At 35.1% G+C, this 21901-nt stretch overlaps 1 protein-coding gene across 1 annotated transcript in view; it reads right to left on the bottom strand.

Moving 5' to 3' along the window:
* Positions 1-2497: 2497 nt before the first annotated feature.
* Positions 2498-21901, bottom strand: part of LOC148116519 (von Willebrand factor C and EGF domain-containing protein-like) — a 38280-nt gene continuing 18876 nt past the window's right edge. The window contains exons 2-6 of the mRNA XM_087883474.1: positions 17443-17571; positions 15802-15919; positions 14999-15116; positions 12044-12149; positions 2498-2849 (exon numbers count right to left, since the gene is read on the bottom strand). Of these exons, the coding sequence (XP_087739600.1) occupies positions 15002-15116; positions 15802-15919; positions 17443-17571 (362 nt within the window). The 3' untranslated portion in view covers positions 2498-2849; positions 12044-12149; positions 14999-15001. The remainder of the gene's footprint in view (positions 2850-12043; positions 12150-14998; positions 15117-15801; positions 15920-17442; positions 17572-21901) is intronic.

The following is a 21901-nucleotide window of genomic DNA, read 5'->3' as shown; positions in this document are numbered from 1 at the left end:
TGGCTTTGTATTCACTGCACACTGAATGCATGTCAATTAACGAACTGAAGTTAATTCACTCCAAGTGAAATTTCCCAAGTGAATACATCCAACCAAGGGGAATCCACCAACTTTGTGCATAATGGATATCATTGTCAAACTACTCTTAATTATAGGAAGTTTTTTCCAGCATTCAACAAACATTTAACTTTCCTACAATTAGTAAAGAAGACGTCAATAAACATACTTTCCAAAGCTTATATTTGTCTATATACAAAACAAGCCTTTTAAAGATGAACTGTATCGAATTCAGTTATTAAAAAATCCAGTTTGAGAATATTCAGATTAAATTTATTTGCCATAATTTTTATTATAATATATGTTTTAGTTTTTAAAACCAACCATTTTGTTTAAATGGAAATATTCACAGCACTGTAATACCAACTTTTATATCAATACATGAAAAACACAATATAGGAATTTATTTTGACATGGCAACATACCAAGGTAAATTCACCTAGAAATGTCCTTTAATTCTTGCATGTGTGAAGTGACGATCTCAAAGGGGTTTACCATTTCTACCAATAAAACGTTGCATGCAGATTGGTCACATTGTCCAATAGATGGCATCAAGTGATGTGCCTTAATCTGCCCTAATTAGGAAATATCGGCAAGAATGGCTATGAATCAGGGGGAAGAGTGGCAAGAGAAAAGGATGTAGCTGCCTTGATAACCAGACAATGTCACTTTAAGCCATAAACTGTTGTTAGTTCAAGGTATAGAGATATGAGGCTTTACAGGTTTTTATTCCCCCTTCCACAAATATAGTTCCATGAAAGAAAATTGAAATCTGGACCAGTGAATTTTTAGTCTCCTCATTTTTTCAAGATTCCTTGGAAGAAATCAACTTCAACCCGGCATAAAACCGTTACATGCCCTCTGAGGTAGGGTGGTTTTGACAGATCATAAACTGAATCAGTATGAGAACCTTAGCAAAGTCAGTCAGAATGCCTGTGGCATAATGTATCAAACACTTTGGACTCCTACACTGGCTTCTTAATATGTGGATTTGTCTGTCTAGCTACTACTGTTTTGCACTTTCTGGGTTTTCACCTGCAAAATTTCTGAGTACATGATTAAGGCTTAGAAGCCAACAAAGCTAGAGTTGAAGATATATGGGCTCTATCTGCCTCACAGAAGTTCAGCCAGCCAGCCAAAGAAGAACTGTGGATATACTTCAAATCACTTTTCAAATTGCCACTGGATGTGTCCACAGTTATATTTCATGTGGCTGTGCTGCCTTTGGATTCAAAGGAAAAAGGGTGCCCTGGAACAAATGCCTTTTTCCAATAACACTATTATAGCTGCAAAGCATAGTCATGTGATACAGGGAAAAGACATTGTTGCTTTATGGAGCCATAGTCAGATGATATGTTCCTGCTTTTGTGTTATCTGAAGCATCTTTGCGGCAGTTTTGAAACAGAAGCACTGCACTGCTCTAGTACAGTACATCGTTCTGCACATTTACATCAGACAAGCCTACTGAGGAACAATGATACTAGCTATTAAGTTTTAGGAAGCACATAAGTTACATAAATGATTACCCAATGAAGATTTACTAGATATCTCAGAAAATTAGAAATTCCCAGAGATCGAAATGGAAGAAAACAACAGCAGTCTTTATAGTTTCAATTATGAAAAGTTGATATGCCCTTACAAGGCATATCCTTTACCCTTTGAGGTAGTAGACAAAATTCAGTCATGCTGCATATGACTTTCAAAGCCTTTCAAGAACTGAATATTCCCAAAGACTTTAATGGCTGGCAAATTTCACCCAAGAAATGTTAAACAAAATTCTCATCAGCTTAGCTTGGAAACATACTTTTTTCTACTATCTTCTAAGTCCAATGGGGTATTAGTTAAGTAAGAACCTCAATACAATCAAGAGCTGAAGTGATATCCCCAATAAAAGGACCTGCTTTCTAAGAAACCAGAAATTATAATGGAGATTATTGCCATGAATACATAGTGAGAAATCTAGCAAACAACAACCACATAGGCAGATGCTCTTGTTTTTATGAAATTAAAGTGGTTATGTTCCTCTTATTCAAAATAATTATGTTCCTCTTATTCTCCAATCTATGGAGATATATCAGTGAGGCTATTCTCATCACTAGAAGTTAATTTAGAGTTGTTCCCCACATTTTGCTGGTCCAAAGAAAAATATGCGAAGTGGGTTGGGCTGCTAGGAAGCTCTTGAAGAGAATCTAGAGCAGAGCTGGCCGAAGAAGAAAACGTTTCAGCCAGAGGTTGCAAAGGAAAGTTGTGGGTGTTTGAACCCTGAAATAAGGCAGTTATGGACTTTTTGAGGTTAGATGGAGTGGATGGAATGGAAATATGAGCAGTAGGGGGAGATGCAGTGGTTCTGCTTGTTCTTGAATAAAGAGAGGACAGGCTGGAATGAGTCATGGAGGACCCAGTTGATTTCCTAGGAGGATCCCCAAAGATCTCTGGGTTATTTAGAAGTGATACAATGGACTCTGGCTTTATTTGAGGAATTGCTGAGTGGCCTAGTCAAGAAGGAGGAATGATACTTGGTGGTTCATTGAGATGCAACCTAGTGGCTTCTCCTGGTCTGCTTTGGTGGAGTCCAACATTTCCTAGTGCAATTGGGTTTGTAAGTACGGTCTTCTGATCATTTGCATTACTTGCTTCAAGATGATCCTCTGGAGTAAGTGAGGCAAGGTTAGGGGTAGAGATGTCAGATATTAGAGCCATGGGACCTCTTTGAAGAGTTTGCAAGGGTCTTTCTGCTGCTCCATCTTCCAAGACAGGATTGGCTAATCTATTCTCCAGGGAAGCCAAATCATCTGATGTGGAAAAAAGTAAATTAGATTGAATATTAATTGATCTGAAGCATTGTGGCAGATGTACTACTTATTACCTGTACAAATCTTAATCCATAGTGAATTTAGCTGTGCATGAGCATATACAAACATGCACAAACATTGCCCCTTCCTGCTGGATCACAAAAGTGGATGCAGTCACTCATGAACAAAAGACTATTTCATTCAGCTTGAACAGAGCATAATTGGGGAACCTAGAAAGTACATTGTAACACATTCTGCAGCTTTGAATATCTTAAGAAACCTGCATTACAGAATGGACTGGACTGGACTGGACTGGACTGGACTGGACTGGACTGGACTGGACTAGAATAGAATAGAATAGAATAGAATAGAATAGAATAGAATAGAATAGAATAGAATAGAATAGAATAGAATAGAACTTTATTGTCACTTTAAATGTACACTAATCATCATACATTAAAATGAAATTTCGTTGCATTCAGCTCTCAAAAGATAACCATTATGCATATATCCATACACACACATATATATAACATAGAGAAGCATGAGTTCCGTTGGTGACGTCAGCGTGATAGGAACCGAGGGGACAGCGCTCCGTTCCTAGGTCCCAATTTTCGGTCTGAAAGCTGAATTTTTTTAGCTCTATTGACCACGAAGAGGTCAATAGATAAAAGGGAAAATCCTGAGGACCTCGGGAGTATAAAAACTTGCCCCGAAGGTTCAAGGAAAGTCCCTTAATTCAGCCCGGAAAAAAACCAACCTCTTGTCGGTTGGCCAGAACGCTGACGGTTGCTTTTAAAAAAGGGAAGTGAGGATTGAGCAAACAGCATCAATAAGAATAACTAATTACTCTTATTCTGAAACATTTAAATATTTAAAACATCGGATACATAACTAAAAAGAGAAACTGATCGGCAAAGCAGAATTGTTAAGAAGAAACGGAGTGAAAATATAACGGAGTGAGTTAACGAGGCTAATTGAAGTGTGAGGGGGCGAAACTGACAGGCAACGGAGCTGAGGTGATTTTGAGGAAGTGCAACGGAGAGGTGTGGATTGGAAATAAAACACATAGTTATAGATTTACCAGACAGAAATTGGGAAATAGACAAAGATTATTCATTTGGGGAAAGAAATACAGATCCAAGTGTTGGACTTATTTTAAAAAAAAAGAAGCTGGTGCGGAGACAATAAAGAAGAGACGAAGAAGAAACAGTATCTAGTTTCCGGAGTGACTGTGAGGGATTTAAAAACTTTGTAACGGTGGCAGAGCTTCAGTGAACAGATACTGTAACTATATTAGAGTATTAACTTGCAAATAAATAAAAAACATTGAGGCTCTGGAAGAGGTGTTTAAAATATTTTCAGAAGGCAAATTGAAGGACTTTGGAAACAATTACAAACTAGACAACTGAAAAGACACAAAACCAAGTGAGGATTGCAAAGACTTCAATTCTGGAACCTAATACAACGAAAGAAATTTATTTTATTGTTTGAAAGACTTAATTTATTTGAATTATTTTAATTGAATTATTTTAATAATATTTTAAGTACTTTTAAGTACTTTTATCTATTTGTTTGTTTATTTATGTAATACTTAATGTTTTAATATAGAATATAGTATATAATATTATAGCCCAAATAGCATAAGGTTTAGGATTACTTAAGTTTAAATGTTAAATATATACTTTTTAATATATTCTGGAACCTAATATAACGAAAGAAATTTATTTTATTGTTTGAAAGACTTAATTTATTTGAATTATTTTAATTGAATTATTTTAATAATATTTTAAGTACTTTTAAGTACTTTTATCTATTTATTTGTTTATTTATGTAATACTTAATGTTTTAATATAGAATATAGTATATAATATTATAGCCCAAATAGCATAAGGTTTAGGATCACTTAAGTTTAAATGTTAAATATATACTTTTTAATATATTCTGGAACCTAATATAACAAAAGAAATTTATTTTATTGTTTGAGAGACTTAATTTATTTGAATTATTTTAATTGAATTATTTTAATAATATTTTAAATACTTTTAAGTACTTTTATCTATTTATTTGTTTATTTATGTAATACTTAATGTTTTAATATAGAATATAGTATATAATATTATAGCCCAAATAGCATAAGGTTTAGGATTACTTAAGCTTAAATGTTAAATATATACTTTCTAATATAAGTAAGAAAAGTTGGAATATATAAGTTTTGAATAGATATAATAATATAACACATAGCATATCTGTTTTTTCTTATTTCTGTTTTATCTTGTTTTTCTATTCTAATAGTTTTTTTATGTGACACAATTTAATATTAATTTAAAAATTGATATGGTGTTAAAAGAATGAATTGAAAATTGATTATTAATATTGATATATATTGATTTAAATAAGAATAAATTTATTAAAATTGATAAAATTTATTAGAGATATAACTAAGGATTTAATAGAACTTATTAGAATTAATAATATATTTAAATAGAATATTTAGTTTAGAAACTGAAATATGACTTGCTGAGATATCATATTTTATCCCTGCTCCTTATTTAAATTTAATTAATCCCTCATATAATGATATTATAGTTTGAAATTTGACTGTATTTGAAAACTAAACAAGTGATATTGGCTTCTGTAATTATCAGAAGGAAAATCTTACTATATGCTATAGACAGTGCGTGAAAATTTGGGAATTATTAAATTAGAAAATTAAGACGACAACTACTGGCTTATTAATAATGACAAAACCAGGTAAAAAGGCAATAGCCAACCAAGCAATGTCTATTACGTCATCAACACAACAGAAAACAATAGACACAATGTTACTTTCAGAAAAAGAGAAATCTCCTCAATCAATTAACATCAAAAACATTCACTCAGTATTATCAATGATACAAGAGACTATGAACAAAACACAGGAATCAATTGCTGATAACCATCAAGAAAGTAGGAAAAACCATGAGGATTTGAAAATGGACATAGGTGAAATTAAAGATAATCTTAAAAAAATGGATAATAAGATAGAGAAAATTCAACAAAATATTGCTAAAAATGAACAAAGGATCCAAAATATTGAAGATAAGATGGGCAAAGTAGAAAAAAAGATAGAAGAGTCAGAATGTGCTCAAACAACAATAAACAAAGAACTGGAAGATTCAATTTCATTTTTAGAAATGGAAAAGGCGTTATTTTACCTAAGATTTCAAAATATTGTGGAAAACAGAGAGGAAGATTTGAGAGATGTAATGGTGGGAATTCTGGCTGAAGCAACGTTAAAGAATAAAGAAGAAATTAATAAGGAAATTGATGAAATTTATAGAGTATTCACAAATTACGCCCGAAGAAACAGGTTACCAAAAGAGGTTCATATTAGATTTGTAAGGAAGTTGGTAAAAGAGGAAATATACAAAAAAATGAGAGAAAAACCAATTATATATAAGGGAAAAGAAATAATTACATTAAAACAAATACCAAGAAGAATAAGAGAAACAAGGAAAAATTATAACTTTCTGACAACAGAATTACACAAACATAAAATAATGTTCCGGTGGTTAACGCCAGAGGGACTGCTTGTTTCATGGCAAGATAAAAAATATAAACTTGATACACTAGAGAAAGCACAGCAATTTTTTGATAGCAACTTTTTTCCTGAGGAAGAACAAGAATCTGAACCACAGCAAGAAATTGCAAATCAGGAGAACAAACCGAGAAAAATACAGCAAGAAGAAAGAAAAAGAGGGGAGAAAGAAAGAATGGAAAGAGAAGGAGCAAGGGATAAAATACAAATTACAGGAAAAAAAAGACACTAGGAAAATAAGAACATCAAGAAAATAGAAATTTGAAATGGAGAAAGATTTAAAATTGATATCGATTAACATAAATGGACTAAACATTCCATCAAAGAGATCACGTACTTTTAGAAATTTACAAAAATTGAAGATAGATATTATAACATTACAAGAAGTTCATATTAAAAAACAACAACGCAGTTTATTAGAGAACAAAAGATTAGGAAAACTTTATACGGCACTAACAGAACAAAAAAAGAGAGGTATAGCAATGTACATCCGGAATCATATACAATCAAAGCAATTATTTGCAGATGAGGAGGGTAGGATGCTGATGGTTGAAATTGAAACAGAAAAGAAGAAGATATTACTAGTATCACTTTATGCACCAAATGGAACCCAAATTGATTATTTTAAAAAGATGCACAACAAAATTAAGGAATTGGAATACCAAAACATATGCATAATTGGAGATTTTAATGCAATTGTAAACATAGAGAAGGACTATAGGAGTTGTAAACATAATAAATCCAGGAAAAAAACACTTCCAGAAACATTTTATGATATAGTAGAAGAATTTCAATTACAAGATGCTTGGAGGGAACTCAATTATGATAAACAACAATACACATTCTATTCAAATCCACATCAATCGTGGTCCAGAATTGACATGGCTTGGATGACAGCAGAGCTTATAGCAGACATTAAACAAATAGAAATTACAACAAACACATGGGCTGATCATAGCCCCATTGAAATAACATGGAAGGGACACCAAAAGCGTAAAAGATGGATGATGGATAGAGATATTATAAATGACAAACAATATGTGGATATGATCCAAAAAGAATTGAAAATATTTCTACAAATTAATGTGAAAGAGCACACCAGTCTACAAAATCTATGGGACACAACCAAGGCATATATCAGAGGCTTAACAATTGCCTATACTGCACAAAAAAATAAAAACAAACAACAAATAAAACAAAATTTACAGACAATATTACATCAATATGAATTAGATCTACAGAAACAGCCATATAATCAAGAAATTAAGGAGAAAATAAATTTAACAAGGCATAAATTAAATTTGATCACAACAACAGAAATAGCAAGAAAAATAAAAATCGCTAAACAAAACCAATTTGAACATGCAAACAAAACTGGACGGTGGTTAGCATATAAATTGAAAATAGAAAAACAGAGGAATATTATAATACAGTTAAAAGATGTAGATGGTTGTTTATACCAGAATATTGAAGACAAAAAACGAATTGCAAAGGAATTTTTCAAAAACTTATACGCAAAGGAAGAGATTAGAGAAGAAAATATCATAGAATATTTAAATAAAATAAAGATTCAAGAATTAGAAGAAGAACATATAGAATTATTGAACAGACCAATCTCAATGTTAGAATTAATAGAAGCGAGAAAGAAACAAAAAAATAACAAGACACCGGGAACAGACGGTATACCGGCAGAGTTTTATAAGACATTCCAACAACCATTAGATGATATATTAATACAAGTTTTCAATGATGCATTAATGGAAGCTGAAATTCCGAAGTCATGGAATGAAACAATAATCACATTAATACCAAAACAAGATTCGGATCCCACGGAAATTAAAAATTATAGACCAATTTCTCTTCTCAATGTAGATTATAAACTATTCACATCAATTATAACACAGAGATTGAAAAACCTAGTCAAATACTATATACATCCTGATCAAAATGGTTTTATTCCGGGAAGACAAATTCATAACAATACAAGAACAATTATTGACACTCTGGAATTCTATGAGCAAAGATCGGAAAACCAGTTAGCTTTAATTTTCCTAGATGCGCAAAAAGCATTTGATAATCTCAACTGGACATTTCTATTAGCACAATTAGAAAAAATGAAATTTGGAGAAAGATTTATAAAAATGATTAAAAAGATATACAACACCCAAACAGCAAAAATACAAATTAATGGCGATACAACTGAACAATTTGATATAAAGAAAGGAGTGAGACAAGGATGCCCATTATCTCCTATATTGTTTATATTAACATTGGAAATATTACTAGAAGAAATCAGGAAAGATACAGAAATAACTGGACTAAAAATAAAAAATCAAGAATATAAACTGCAAGCCTTTGCAGATGATATAGTATTCATTTTAGATAAACCCATACAATCTGGACCAAAATTAATGATAAAAGTACAACAATATGGAGAAGTAGCGGGATTGAAAATTAATAAACAAAAAACTAAAATTATAACAAAGAATCTTAACAAGTATCAAAAAGAAGAATTGGAAAATATATTAGGGATACAAATAGCAAAGAAAGTTAAATACTTAGGAATATGGATTACAAACAAAATATCAACTTTGAAGGAAGACAATTATATTAAATTAGCTAAACAAATAGAAAAGGATTTGGAAAAATGGGCAAAACTCCAATTGTCTCTTTTAGGCAAAATTGCTACCATTAAAATGAATATTCTGCCAAGAGTGTTATACTTATTTAGGGTAATACCAGTAAACCCAGGAAGAACATATTTTAAAGATTTAGACAGAATGATATTAAAATTTATTTGGCAGGGGAAAAAAGCAAGAATCAAATTAAAACATCTACAAGACAAAAGAGAGAGAGGGGGAATGGGACTCCCTGATTGGCAGAGTTATTACAAAGCCTCAGCGTTAATATGGATAAAAGATTGGATCGAACTCAAAAACATAAGAACATTAATATTGGAAGGTTTTGACTTAACAAGAGGTTGGCATGCATATCTTTGGGGAGAGAAAATTACAAAACAAGAACAATTTCGCAAACATATTGTAAGAGATAATTTGCTTAAAATATGGAATGAAATCAGAAAATATCACTATGATAGGATTCCTAGGTGGACTTCCATAATGGAAGCACATATTTATCCAAATACAATAGATACAAATAAATTAAAAACATATAAGGACATCTTAAATGAAGAAGGAAAACTAAAAACAAGAGAAGAATTGAGAATGCAAAATGTGGAAATAGAGTGGTGGTCATATTTGCAATTAAAATCCAGATATAAGTCTGATATGGAAAAAACTGGAATTCAAATGGAACCAAATCAGTTGGATAAAATTTTATTAGGCCCCAATGAGAAATTAATAACCAAAATTTATAATTTTCTATTGGAATATAAACTAGCAGAGGAAGTAGTTAAAGAGAATATGATCACATGGGCGACGAATTTTGGGTATGCAATAGAATTAAATAAGTGGGAAAATTTGTGGAAAAATATTAATAAATTAACATTATCTGTACCATACAAAGAAAATGCTTATAAATTGTTCTATAGATGGCATCTACCACCGGCGCGAATTTCTAAAATGTTTCCTGGCACATCTCCACTCTGTTGGAAATGTAAAGCGCATAAAGGGACATATTATCATATATGGTGGTCATGTTCCAAAGCTAAAAAATTCTGGAACAATATAAAAATGCAACTAGAACAAATAATAACTCAAAAGGTGCCATTAAAGCCAGAAACTTATTTATTAGGAATACCTACAAGCAAATATGAAAAAGAAATAATATATTTAATAACACACATTTTGACTGCAGCAAGAATTATATACGCACAAAATTGGAAACAAGAAGAGGTCCCGACTCAAGAGAAATTAATATCCAAAATTATGGAATGCGCTGAGATGGATAAACTTACCAAGGAGATCCAAGGAAAAGAAGAATCTGAATATTATCTAGTCTGGCAAAAATGGTATAAATGGTTAGAGGGAAGTGGAAAAAGAAGAGAAGAAGAAAGAAAGAAAAATTGAATAAAAGAAAAGATATCAATAGAGTAAAATAAAGTTTTAAATCAAATGAAATTTAAGAAAGAGACACGAGATATCAATAAAATAATATCATTATATAAGGTGAGAGAAATATTGTATATTGAAGAATATAGGATATTGATATTGTAACAATTCAGATATTATAGGTAGATGTTATAAAGATGATGTTTGTTGTAAATTGTTTTACTTGCATTTATAAATGTATTATGTGGTTTCTTAAATTAATAAAAATTAAAAAAAAAAAAAAAAAAAAAAGAAAGATTCAAAAAGTGCACCCAACCCAACCCAAACATTCATTCATTCATTCATTCATTCATTCATTCATTCATTTTTCATTTCATGCTCCTAGACTGCCCACCTCTCTCAAAGAACTTATCTCTGGGTCAACAATATAAGGAATAATTATAATGTAATTATAATTTAATAATTTAATGTAATAAATCTTTCCTTTAAAAAAAAAAAAAAAAAAAAAAAAAAAAAGAAACGGAGATGAGCACTGCCCCCTAGAGCCAGAAACAACTAGCACACGTGTGTGAGAACCTTTACCTTTTTATACCAGGGGTGTCAAATTCACAGCCTGCGGGCGGGATGCATCACGCACTGGCCACGCCCACACCTGATTTAGCGAAGGGGGGGAAAGTCATGATATGTCACATAACGATGCTGTGACAATGCGAGCTTGACACTATACTTATCAAGTTTTGGGAGAAAGTAGTGGATTATATAAATGTAATAATATTCCCTTGAATTAGATAACTAGGACATGGAATTTGACAATTGGATGGAGTAAATGGATTCTTAGTGTCATTATTATAACTAAAAGACTAATATTGCAAAATGGAAAGATAAATGTATGGCCCCATTTACTCAATGGATTGAAGACCTAATTACATTTGTTATTTATAAATGGATTGTCTATAGACATAGAATTTGTATGGATAAATATGAAGAATACAGGATTTCTCTTTTAAATGATATTCTTATAAGTATTAGAAATATACATATACACATTTGTATTAGATAATTATATATAAAATTGAAACTTATAACAAAAAAAAAAAAAAACATAGAGAAGCATCACAGTCTAGTTTGGATGTATACATACACACACAAAGAATCCTGTGAGTTTACAAGACGGATGGCATAAGGAACAAAGCTGTTACAGAACCTAATAGGCCTAGTATAGATAAAGCAGCATAATCAATAGAAAAATGCTTGCACCCCAGTGACTGTCAGAAGAGGGAAGTCAGAGTTTTTTAGAATTTATTCATCAGATTTCTCCACAGACTCTCAAATGTCTTATAATTGCAAATGCAATGTCTCCTGTGTTCTGACCTCCATTACCATCCCAGACAATTTCACTTTGCATGACAAACTTAATGCAGCTTCTGTAAACAGTTCTATGCATAGAATATTTTTATATTTCCTTAAAAGAGGTAGTATAATATCACACACTTTTTTCTGCTCCACAAATTGTTGCATCCTTGTTGATGTAGATCTGAGAGGATGGAATGAAGAGCAATAGATTCCTCAGACAGATGTAACAAAAAAAAAAAAGAAATACTTACCCAGAACTTCATTATTTTGGCAATCCGGGCAGCAATGAATCAGAAAACCAACGGGCTCTGTACAAGTCTTTGGACAAGTCTTCCTCTCACAGCTCACCTCCCCAAGCTGAAGAGAGAGAAAATAAAAGAGGTGTTAATAAAACACAAGAAGAAATCACTGATTGCAGCAAGTAAATCCATTGCCTTCTGTCCTAGAGATGTTCTATTATATTTTCTAGTATTTCTATTATTGCATGGCATAGTTGGAAGCTTGAATACAGTATGCTCTCTTTGTTGTACATGGCTGTGAAAGCTGGATCCTCAAAAAGGCTGAACAAAGAAGAAATTATGCTCTTGAGATATCATGCTGGAGAAAATGGATGAGAATATCATGGATTGTAATACTGGGAGAAGGAACACGGTGGCTCAGTGGCTAAGATGCTGAGCTTGTCGATCGAAAGGTCGGCAGTTCAGTGGTTCGAATCCCTAGTGCCGCGTAACGGGGTGAGCTCCCGTTATTTGTCCCAGCTTCTGCCAACCTAGCAGTTTGAAAGCACATAAAAAATGCAAGTAGAAAAATAGGGACCACCTATGGTGGGAAGATAACAGCGTTCTGTGGACCTTCAGCATTTAGTCATGCCAGCCACATGACCATGGAGACGTCTTCGGACAGCATTGGCTCTTCAGCTTTGAAACGGAGATGAGCACGGCCCCCTAGAGTCAGGAATGACTAGCACATATGTGCGAGGGGAACCTTTACCTTTACCTTTAATACTGGGAGAAGTAATACCAAACTGATCGCTGGAAGCACTAATATTGAAGCTGTTGTGTATTGTGGGAAGAGTTACAATTATATTGTTCAAAGACAGGATTCTGTTGTTTTTAAGCCAGAAGGAGTTAGGATTGTTGCTTAGTGGGATTTCTACTGCTACTGATCAGATTTGTTTTGCTTTTTTTCTTTTGGACTACTATAGATTCAATTATTTGCTGTGTTTACTATGAATAAATGTTTGTTTAGAGACTCTGCAGTTTCTGCTACCTGCAGGATAGCAGAATAGTCTGCTATCCTGCAGACTATTCAATAGAAATTAAAGGGAGGAGAAAGAGAATAGGATGCTCTTGATGAAGTAATTTTGGACCATATGGAGCAGAGATAAAGTTTGCATTGTGAAAACTAACCAGATAAAGAAAACTTAAAAACAAGGACAAATAGGCTGAAAAACAGCTTTTATCCCAGGACAATAACCATATTGAATTCTATGGTATAGTGCAATATTGGATTTTCAATTTCAATTATATAGAAAGTAAAGGATGTATATTTGTGTTTTTATTTTTATAGTTATAATGTACACCGAAGATGGCATTTAATTTCGTTGTACCATGTGCAATGACAATAAAGTAAACTAAAGTAAACTAAACTTATATTAGTTGTTTGAAAAAATTATCCTGTGTTTTAATCCCCTTTCATCTGAAGAAAAACTGTCAGATCAGTCTGCCTTCTGGTTTATGGACTACTTTTTTAAATTTAATATTATCTTACAAAAAAGCTTAAAAATTAAAAATGTAAACTAAATGAAACTAAGAAGGAAAAATATGTATCTTATATATTATATTTATCAATAGTTACTATCGTGTTTCCCCAAAAATAAGACTCTGCCTTATATTTTTTTGAACCCTGAAATAAGCACTTGGCCTTATTGCCATGTGCTCAAAAGCCTGATTGGGCTTATTATCAGGGGATGTCTTATTTTGGGGAAAACAGGGTAGTTCAGCAATGAATTCACTACTACAGTGTAAACTGTAGAAGATGTTACTGTAAGATATCACAAAATCTCTCCCATAAGAAAAACACACTGCTGTGCTGCCTCCTTTGATTAGTAGGAAATATTGCTTTTTCCAAAAAACATAGATGCACATTTCTGACAACCATTTTTTGGCATCTGGAATAATATCACTTTTCCAGTTTCTTGATACTGTATAATTATTTTGTTTGGCTCCCTCAATGCTCGATGCAATCATAATAAAGAATCAAATTCCAAAGCTTTGGTATATCATTTAACATTACATTACAATAACATCTTAATGTATAAGATGGGGCTCCCCTTGAGGAGAACCCGGAGGCTCCAACTGGTGCAGAATGTGCACTCCCATGTAACACCCCTCCTGCGCGAGCTGCATTGGCTCCAGGTGGTCTTCCGAATGCGCTTCAAGGTATTGGTTCTCACCTTTAAAGCGCTCCATGGCTTAGGGCCAGGATATTTACGAGACCGCCTGCTGCTACCGATTACCTCCCACCGGCCAATACGCTCTCACAGAGAGGGCCTCCTCAGGGTGCCATCGGTCAAGCAATGTCGGCTGGCGGCCCCCAGGGGCAGAGCCTTCTCTGTGGGGGCACCCGCCCTATGGAATGAGCTACCTCCTGGAATACGACTGATCCCGGATCTCCGCACCTTCCGCAAGGCCCTGAAGACGTATTTATTTCATCAAACCGGCCTAGCTTAAATGGTTTTTTAATTGGATTTTAAATTTTAGAGATTGGGGGTTTTAAATTGGGAGGCCGATCGATTTAATTCTTTTAATTATCTTAACTTTTGTATTTTATGTATTTTTAATTCTGGCTGTTCACCGCCCTGAGTCCCTTCTTGGCTCCCTCAATGTTCGATGCAATCATAATAAAAAATCAAATTCCAAAGCTTTGGTATATTGTCAATATACCAAATGGGGAAGCCAGATTCACTTAACAATCATGTTACTAATTTACCAACTGTAATGATTCACTGAACAAATGTGGCAAGAAAAGTTGTAAAAACTCACTTAACAAATTTTGCACTTAGCAACATAAATTTTGAATACATTATTACTACATTAATATTATTATATTAATACACATTAATATATAATTCCCCAAAAGATATAAATGATTTTCCATTATTCCATGATGTAGATGTTCTTGCATGGTGGCTGCAGGGGTCTCACCTGTCATGAGTGCAGTCTTTCGGCAGGTGAAGCAGCACTGTCCTGGAGCCAACAGCCAGTCCTCACGGGGACATCCCGGGGTGGGGCATGGAAGGAAAGAGCACTCCACTTCACCTTGCTGAAGAAGGACCAGGTACCATTATTAATGAAAAGGACACAGAGAGGAAGTCATCAAGACAGGTGTCCACAATTTCTTTTTAACAGATATTTTTAAATAAGGGGAATCTCTCAAGCTATGCAGTTTCTCTATAAATTTTCTGGATCTGTTTCAGTTTGGCTTCCAACTAGAACAGGGTGTCAAACTCGCATCATGACATGACGTATCATGACTTTTTCCCCTTTGCTAAACCGGGCATGGGTGTGGCCAGCATGACGCATCTGGCCCATGGGCCACGAGTTTGACACCCCTGAATATACAACTAAGAATTGCATAGTCACCTTACTAAGCAATCTACTGTTGGCAAATCACGTTGGCAAACTGTTGGGAAGATATTTCTACTCCATCAATAAGAGCTTTTACACTATGCTCTCAATTGTGCCTTTTACCCAGCTTTTGACTCCAAATAGTGTTGTCACTCTGATTTGCAGCAGCAAACCACACTGCAGCCTCCTGGAGTCTCAGTCAGAACAAGCTCTTCCCCCAAACTAAAGCAGTGATGATAACATTCCTACCTGGACCTCATTTTTTAAACGAAAGAAAATAACTCCTTCAAATGATTCAGTTCCAATTTGTTCTCCAGAAAGCTATAGCTGCCACAGAGCTTTTAGGCTAGGATAAACCACTTGTTTTAGAAGAAAGGTACCTGCTGGATTCTCCAACAAAAGCAGAATCACTCATCCCTGGGCCACATTCACACACAAAGCTCCCTTCTGTGTTCACACAAAGCCCCTCACAGGAAGCACTCAGGCACTCATTAATATCTGCAGAAAAAATATTGTGGATCAGCAAATATGAAGACAGGAGAAGAGATCAGCTGCACCAAAAGACAAAAATGGAGGGCTAAATGATCATAGTTGAAGAATAAGATATCTCTTAGGTAATATGACAGCATATGTCATATTCACTTTAAATGAATGCATTTAAAGACATTCCCCCCATTCCTTCCCCGGTATGGGGTGGGGTTTTCCAGAATCAGTGGAAAACCTATTATGCATTCATATGGGACAGAACCAACAACGTAGAGCTGGCAGGATACCATCTGGTGTAAACCAAACTTCTGTACCATGTAGAAAAAGAGTTCTGCTGACTAGACATAGGGCTAGAGGATTGTTGTTGTTGTTTTTTTGCAAAGAATGCCAAACCATTCAGGGTAGTGGGTGGGATGGAGAACTTGAAAAAACATTTCAGAAGAAGGCAGTGCAAATCACTTTCCTTCTGTGATGTCTGTGATGTCAGCAGTTGAGCTTGACTTGAAGAAGAGATCCCCTTTACTTTTTGATTTCATTTTGAAGCATTTTAGAACACTGAACCTATTACCATGTTTCCCCGAAAATAAGACCCTGTTTTATATATTTTGAACCCTGAAATAAACGCTTGGCCTTATTGCCATGCACTCAAAAGCCCGATTGGGCTTATTATCAGGGGATGTCTTATTTTGGGGGAAACAGGGTAACATACATTTTCCCCTTAACATAACGTCAATATTATTAGTTTGGTCAGTGCAGGTTTAGCATTGTTGCTGATGTATTTGTGTGTCTGGGTACAGAGAAAGTCTTTCAATGAAAACATGCCACTCAGCAAATGCCAAATCCATTATCTTTCCCTCAAGTCACAAGTCTTATGCTCAAAAATATATTTCAGGATACTGAAATGCTGGACCAGCCAACATGTATTACAATTATTGACCCAGCTTTTAATGAAGGTGCAGGCAATCTTTTGTATGAGGGTAACCCCTTTTCCTCTCCTCTCCTCACCCCTCCTTTCCTCTCCACCCCCACACCTTAGGGAGTGCTCTGAAATATGTAAGACTCATATGACATATGCAGGGGTGGGTTCTACTTACCTTTATTACTGGTTCGCATCGTGTATGCGCGTACGCACTTCTGCGCATACGCAGATCACCTATGATGACGACCAGGTCAGTTGCCGGAACCTCCCGCCGTTTTACTACCGGTTCTTGTGAACCCGTCCAAACCGGGAGCAACCCACCACTGGACATATGATGTTAAGAGAATGGTTAGAACTGAAAATTTTGGACCTTCTGGTGACTTGTTTGTCATTTGGGGGCAAAAAAGTGAAAATGATTGCTCATACCAGATTTCAGCAGCAGGATCTGGGGATGTTCTGGAGCCATAGCTGAGTGGCCAAATGTTGACCAATCTTGCTATAGCTAAAGAGCAATGACTTACTCAGTGTAAAAGTGTAAAAATTCCCTATGACTCTTGTGTTAAAGGTCCATTTTTCCTGACTCCCAGGGAGGGAGTTACCCCATTTTCTGGCTTACCCACACAACGTACACCATTAGCTGTTTCAGTCATAGAGAATCCCAGAGGGCACACTCTTGCCACCTCCTGGCAGCCCCCATGATTGCAGGTGAGGTCGCAGCCATACTCCCCGCAGGCTCCAGGTGGGTCTATAAAAAAACAAGATGGGACAGTTTCACAGAGAGATTTCAATTAGGGGAAATCTGTAAGGTAATAAGAATGCAAGGACTGTGAGAAGGGACGAGGCAGAGGAAAACATCCCCCATTTCACTGCTGCATGAACAGAAATGTCTATTCCAGCAACTTCAGGACAAATAAGGCTGTAAAACCTGGAATGACTAGAATGGTAGCAAGGAGGGTTTTAACAGAAGTTAACCTTTGTAGCTCAAGGTTATGGGGTCCTTGGTGCTTTCAAAACTTGGTTGTTTTCTGGCAGACATTTCACTACCAAACTAAGTAACATCATCAGTGATGATGATGCACTAATTGACAATGTTACCTAGTTTGGTGATGAAATATCTGAAGGGAAAAAAAGCAAATTCAAAGGGCACCAAGGAGCCCACCAAGAGGATTTTCTGTTATCCTTTTGCTGATATCCTTTGGTCCTCTGGAGTTTGGCAGCCCAGAACCGGCAGTCCTGGAAAAGATCTTACGGAAAAGACTCAATCCACTGGCAGAGCCCACAGAAAGGAGAAACCCCCAAGTCCAAGAGCTCCAGCATTATTTTCATTCAGCTGTTCTTGGGTCTGCTTTTAGTGAAAACAACAAGCACTATTTGGCTGTTACACTGTTAACGTAGATTACCCAAATGAAAAAAAGCAATACACATCCCAGAATCAACACCAACTTTTTTTTATTTATTTATATGCCGCCCTTCTCCGAAGACTCAGGGCGGCTTACAATGTGCTCATCAATAGCCTTCATCCTTTTGTATATTTATACAAAGTCAGCTTATTGCCCCCACAAACTGGGTCCTCATTTCACCTACCTTAGAAAGGATGGAAGGCTGAGTCAACCTTGAGCCTTGGCGAGATTCGAACCCTGCAGTAATTGCAGGCAGCTGGTCTTAATAACCAGCTTAATAACAGGGTGCCTTAAACCCCTGTACTACCAAGGCTCTTGATGACATACTGGCTCTAGTCTAGGAATATCTGGCCATCCACAAGTTTATGAATTGTGGTTCCCATAATCAAGGAATCAATTACATGATTTCAGTTATAATGAGTTTAGTTTTTTAGTCTTTCAATTCGATTTAAATGCACTGATGTTATTGGTACATTTTTTGTATTTTACTTTTCTAAACACATAAACAGAAAGGCATGATATAAACTTAAAAGTTAGAACAACTCTTATTATTATAAAATATAATCACAATATTAACCAATAAAATAAAGTACGTCCACAATTATTAATCATTTAACTAAGATTGATGATGATTATAGCTTAACAGTATCTGGACAAGCACAAGATTTTCCCTCCTGTCTAAAGTGTCCAAAAAGCCATATGAGCCATATATACTGAGGTGTAGAAGAAGTACAGGATCCTTGGTAATCCTATATCATGGCAAGCTAGATAAATGTTCCTACACATATAGAGCAGAACTTTTCCCCAGTCATTTTGTACTACAGATGATCTCATCCTATATCAGAAAACTGTTCCCCATTTCCCAGTTTTTCAGTTCTGTCATCTTTGACTTTGCCTAATATGCTTCTCCCTTTAGTGTTGGAGCACCCACGACTTCTGGAGGCAGGTGGTTTCACTGATTAATTGTTCAGATTGAAGGAACAACAATAAAAAAGGTCAATAGTAACCATTTTTGTTCTGCAAAGTCATTCAAATAACCTATAAAGATAAATTGGTTACAAACATTTAGGGCGTGTCTTGAGATATTAAGAGAAAAGCCGCCACATTTACTACAGAAAAATATATTTTTCCTAATATCATTTCTCCAGGTAATCTTCTGAGAGAGATTACATAAACAAAAGTAAAAGTTATTTCTTTCTGATGAGGTGTAAGAATTTACATACATTTTATTTTATTTTTATTTATTTTATTTTGAATTTATATACCGCACCTTCTCCCGAGGGACTCAGGACGGTGTACAGCCAGATAAAAACATACAATACAAACATTAAAAGCAATTAAAAGAATATATATTAATTTGGCCCCAGTTTAAAATGACAAACCAATTAAAAATATTTAAAAATATGTTAAGCCAGCCCGGCTTGCTGGAAAAAGAAAGTTTTAAGGGCATGGCGGAAACGTGCAGTGAGTAGTTAATAAAAACAAGACCGCTAATATATTCCAACTGACATTAAGAGAAACGTCTGCATCATTTGCCCTTCATTGCAAATTTAAGATATAATCATCTTTAAAAATGGCATTATCATAAAGGTGACTACATTATGACCATTTTCTTTTGCAAAAGTCTTTTTTGAAGAATCCAGGAATATGTGCAGGAACCTTTGGCAGTCTAAGATGGAATTGATTCAGGTGCATAATTTTCTGTGTCTTTGAATACTTGTGAGATGCACAGCTTATGCTGCTGTTTTGTAGGGGAAGGTTAATAGTTGTCACTTCAAAAGCAAAAATTAGCCCTGACCCAGATTTGCCCTTTTATGCTTGGTAATTCAGGGTCAAAAAAAAGTTCTCTGAGGGGAAAAAAAAAGTTAAAATTGGATTCCACCTAATAGCAAATAGAGAGTGCCAAGCAGCAACTGATGAGTGTTATTTGAAATGCTATACTCATACAATAGGATAAAGGAGGGCAGATATGCTTCCATGGCCAGCACAAGAATGTGAAGATAACACTGCAAAAGGACTTTTAATAAAGGTTGTTTTCAGATGTTGGAAATTTCCACTACCAGGAGTCACACAGAAATCGACATTACTTAGCATTTGCTGGGTCTTAGCAAGTTCCCAATTGTCCTAAATGGAAAGTAAATTCTCTGGTCTAAACTTAATAGGATACTAGTGATAATTTTGGGCTTGTATACAATAAAGCTACTTGTTTTGCAGTTGTCCATCCAGATTCAATAGCATCTTGATTGTAACCCACAGTCTGACTGCTCTGATTACCTCTGCAACTGGGTTTTAATAGTTATGCACATCAAATTTCAAGCATATTGTATATCTGGGCCACTCCTCATGCAACTATCATCGTGTTTCACAAGATGTTCTAGTGAAAGAACATCTTAACAAAACATTGAGGGTGAGCTCCTGTTAGACAGAATTTAAAATGGACCAGAGGGAAGCTGAGAATATTAGGCTTGTGTTTGTCGAAAGAAAACTTGTATTGCACGACATTTTACAAAGGATAGACGATTGCAACCTCTTTTTTATTTCCTATCCCAAATGGCTTCAGGAATTTTCAGACACCCAGCCCCTATGTCTTCCAATTCTTTTTATCCCAAAATAAAATGCATCTAGGACTGATTTGTGCTATTTTCATCCATTCCTCACCTTACTTTCCTTTCTACTTTTCCCAAGCAAACTTTTATCAGGGAAACATAAGCCTAAGTGAATTTGACCAGAACTTTTCTGGTTTGGTTTCATTTTCCTGAGCAGGCTATAAAGAAAACAAATTGTGGGTTTTAGAGAAAATGATTGGCTTCAGACATAAGATTCTGGATCACCAGAGGATTCGTCTCTTGTCAAAACCAGGACTGAAACTTTGTGCAGTAACTATCTGTTCCAGCCATTTCCTGTGGCATTTTTCTTTCCAAATATCTGTTCTAGTGAAAAAGACAGAACGGCTGCACCAAATTGAGTACAAACCAGTCATAACATTCAAGATAACCACTGTGTAGGTTTCACATCACAACTGAATCCCAAAATAAAGTCATGCTTTCAGAATCTTCTGAGAGGCCAATAGAGTCAGGGCCTGTCTCACCTCCAAGGAATGATGCCCCAAAAGGTGGGTGCCATGGCAGAAAGGGTCCCTCCCCTCAGATGAGGCACCTGAGTAGATGGGACCCAAAACATGCCTCTACCTGATAGGCAGATGTACCTGGGTAGAGGTGATCCCTCAAATAACCCAGTCCCCTGTCATGTAGGGCTTTACAGGTAATTACCAGCATTTTGAATTGAAATCAGAAGCAAACTGATGGAGCAGCTTGTAGAGGACAGGTGTAACATACATTGATCAGCCCACACCTCTGAATTTTGCACCAGCTTCAACTTCTGGATTTTGCAGAACATTGCAGTTTTGCAAAGGCTACCAACTTGTCTAAAATATCTTTCCAAAAATTGAACGATGCTGGGTATACTATATCTGAAGCTCTCAATTGTAAACATTAAATTTATATTTAATTCATTATATAGTTTATTTTCTAAAAAATAAAATTCCATCTAGATTACTTTAAAAAGAAAATGTACATTTTTACCATTGGTTCCCATGTTGAAAAGTTATGGAAAACATTGCTTTAGTGCTCTTGGGATGTACTAAAGTCTTTGAAATGGTTGCCAATGTCACCTACA

This window comes from Pantherophis guttatus, chromosome 1 (genome assembly GCF_059756535.1).
Source record: "Pantherophis guttatus breed Tessera chromosome 1, ASM5975653v1, whole genome shotgun sequence".
NCBI lineage: Eukaryota > Metazoa > Chordata > Lepidosauria > Squamata > Colubridae > Pantherophis > Pantherophis guttatus.
This window is presented reverse-complemented; position numbering and strand designations above follow the sequence as displayed.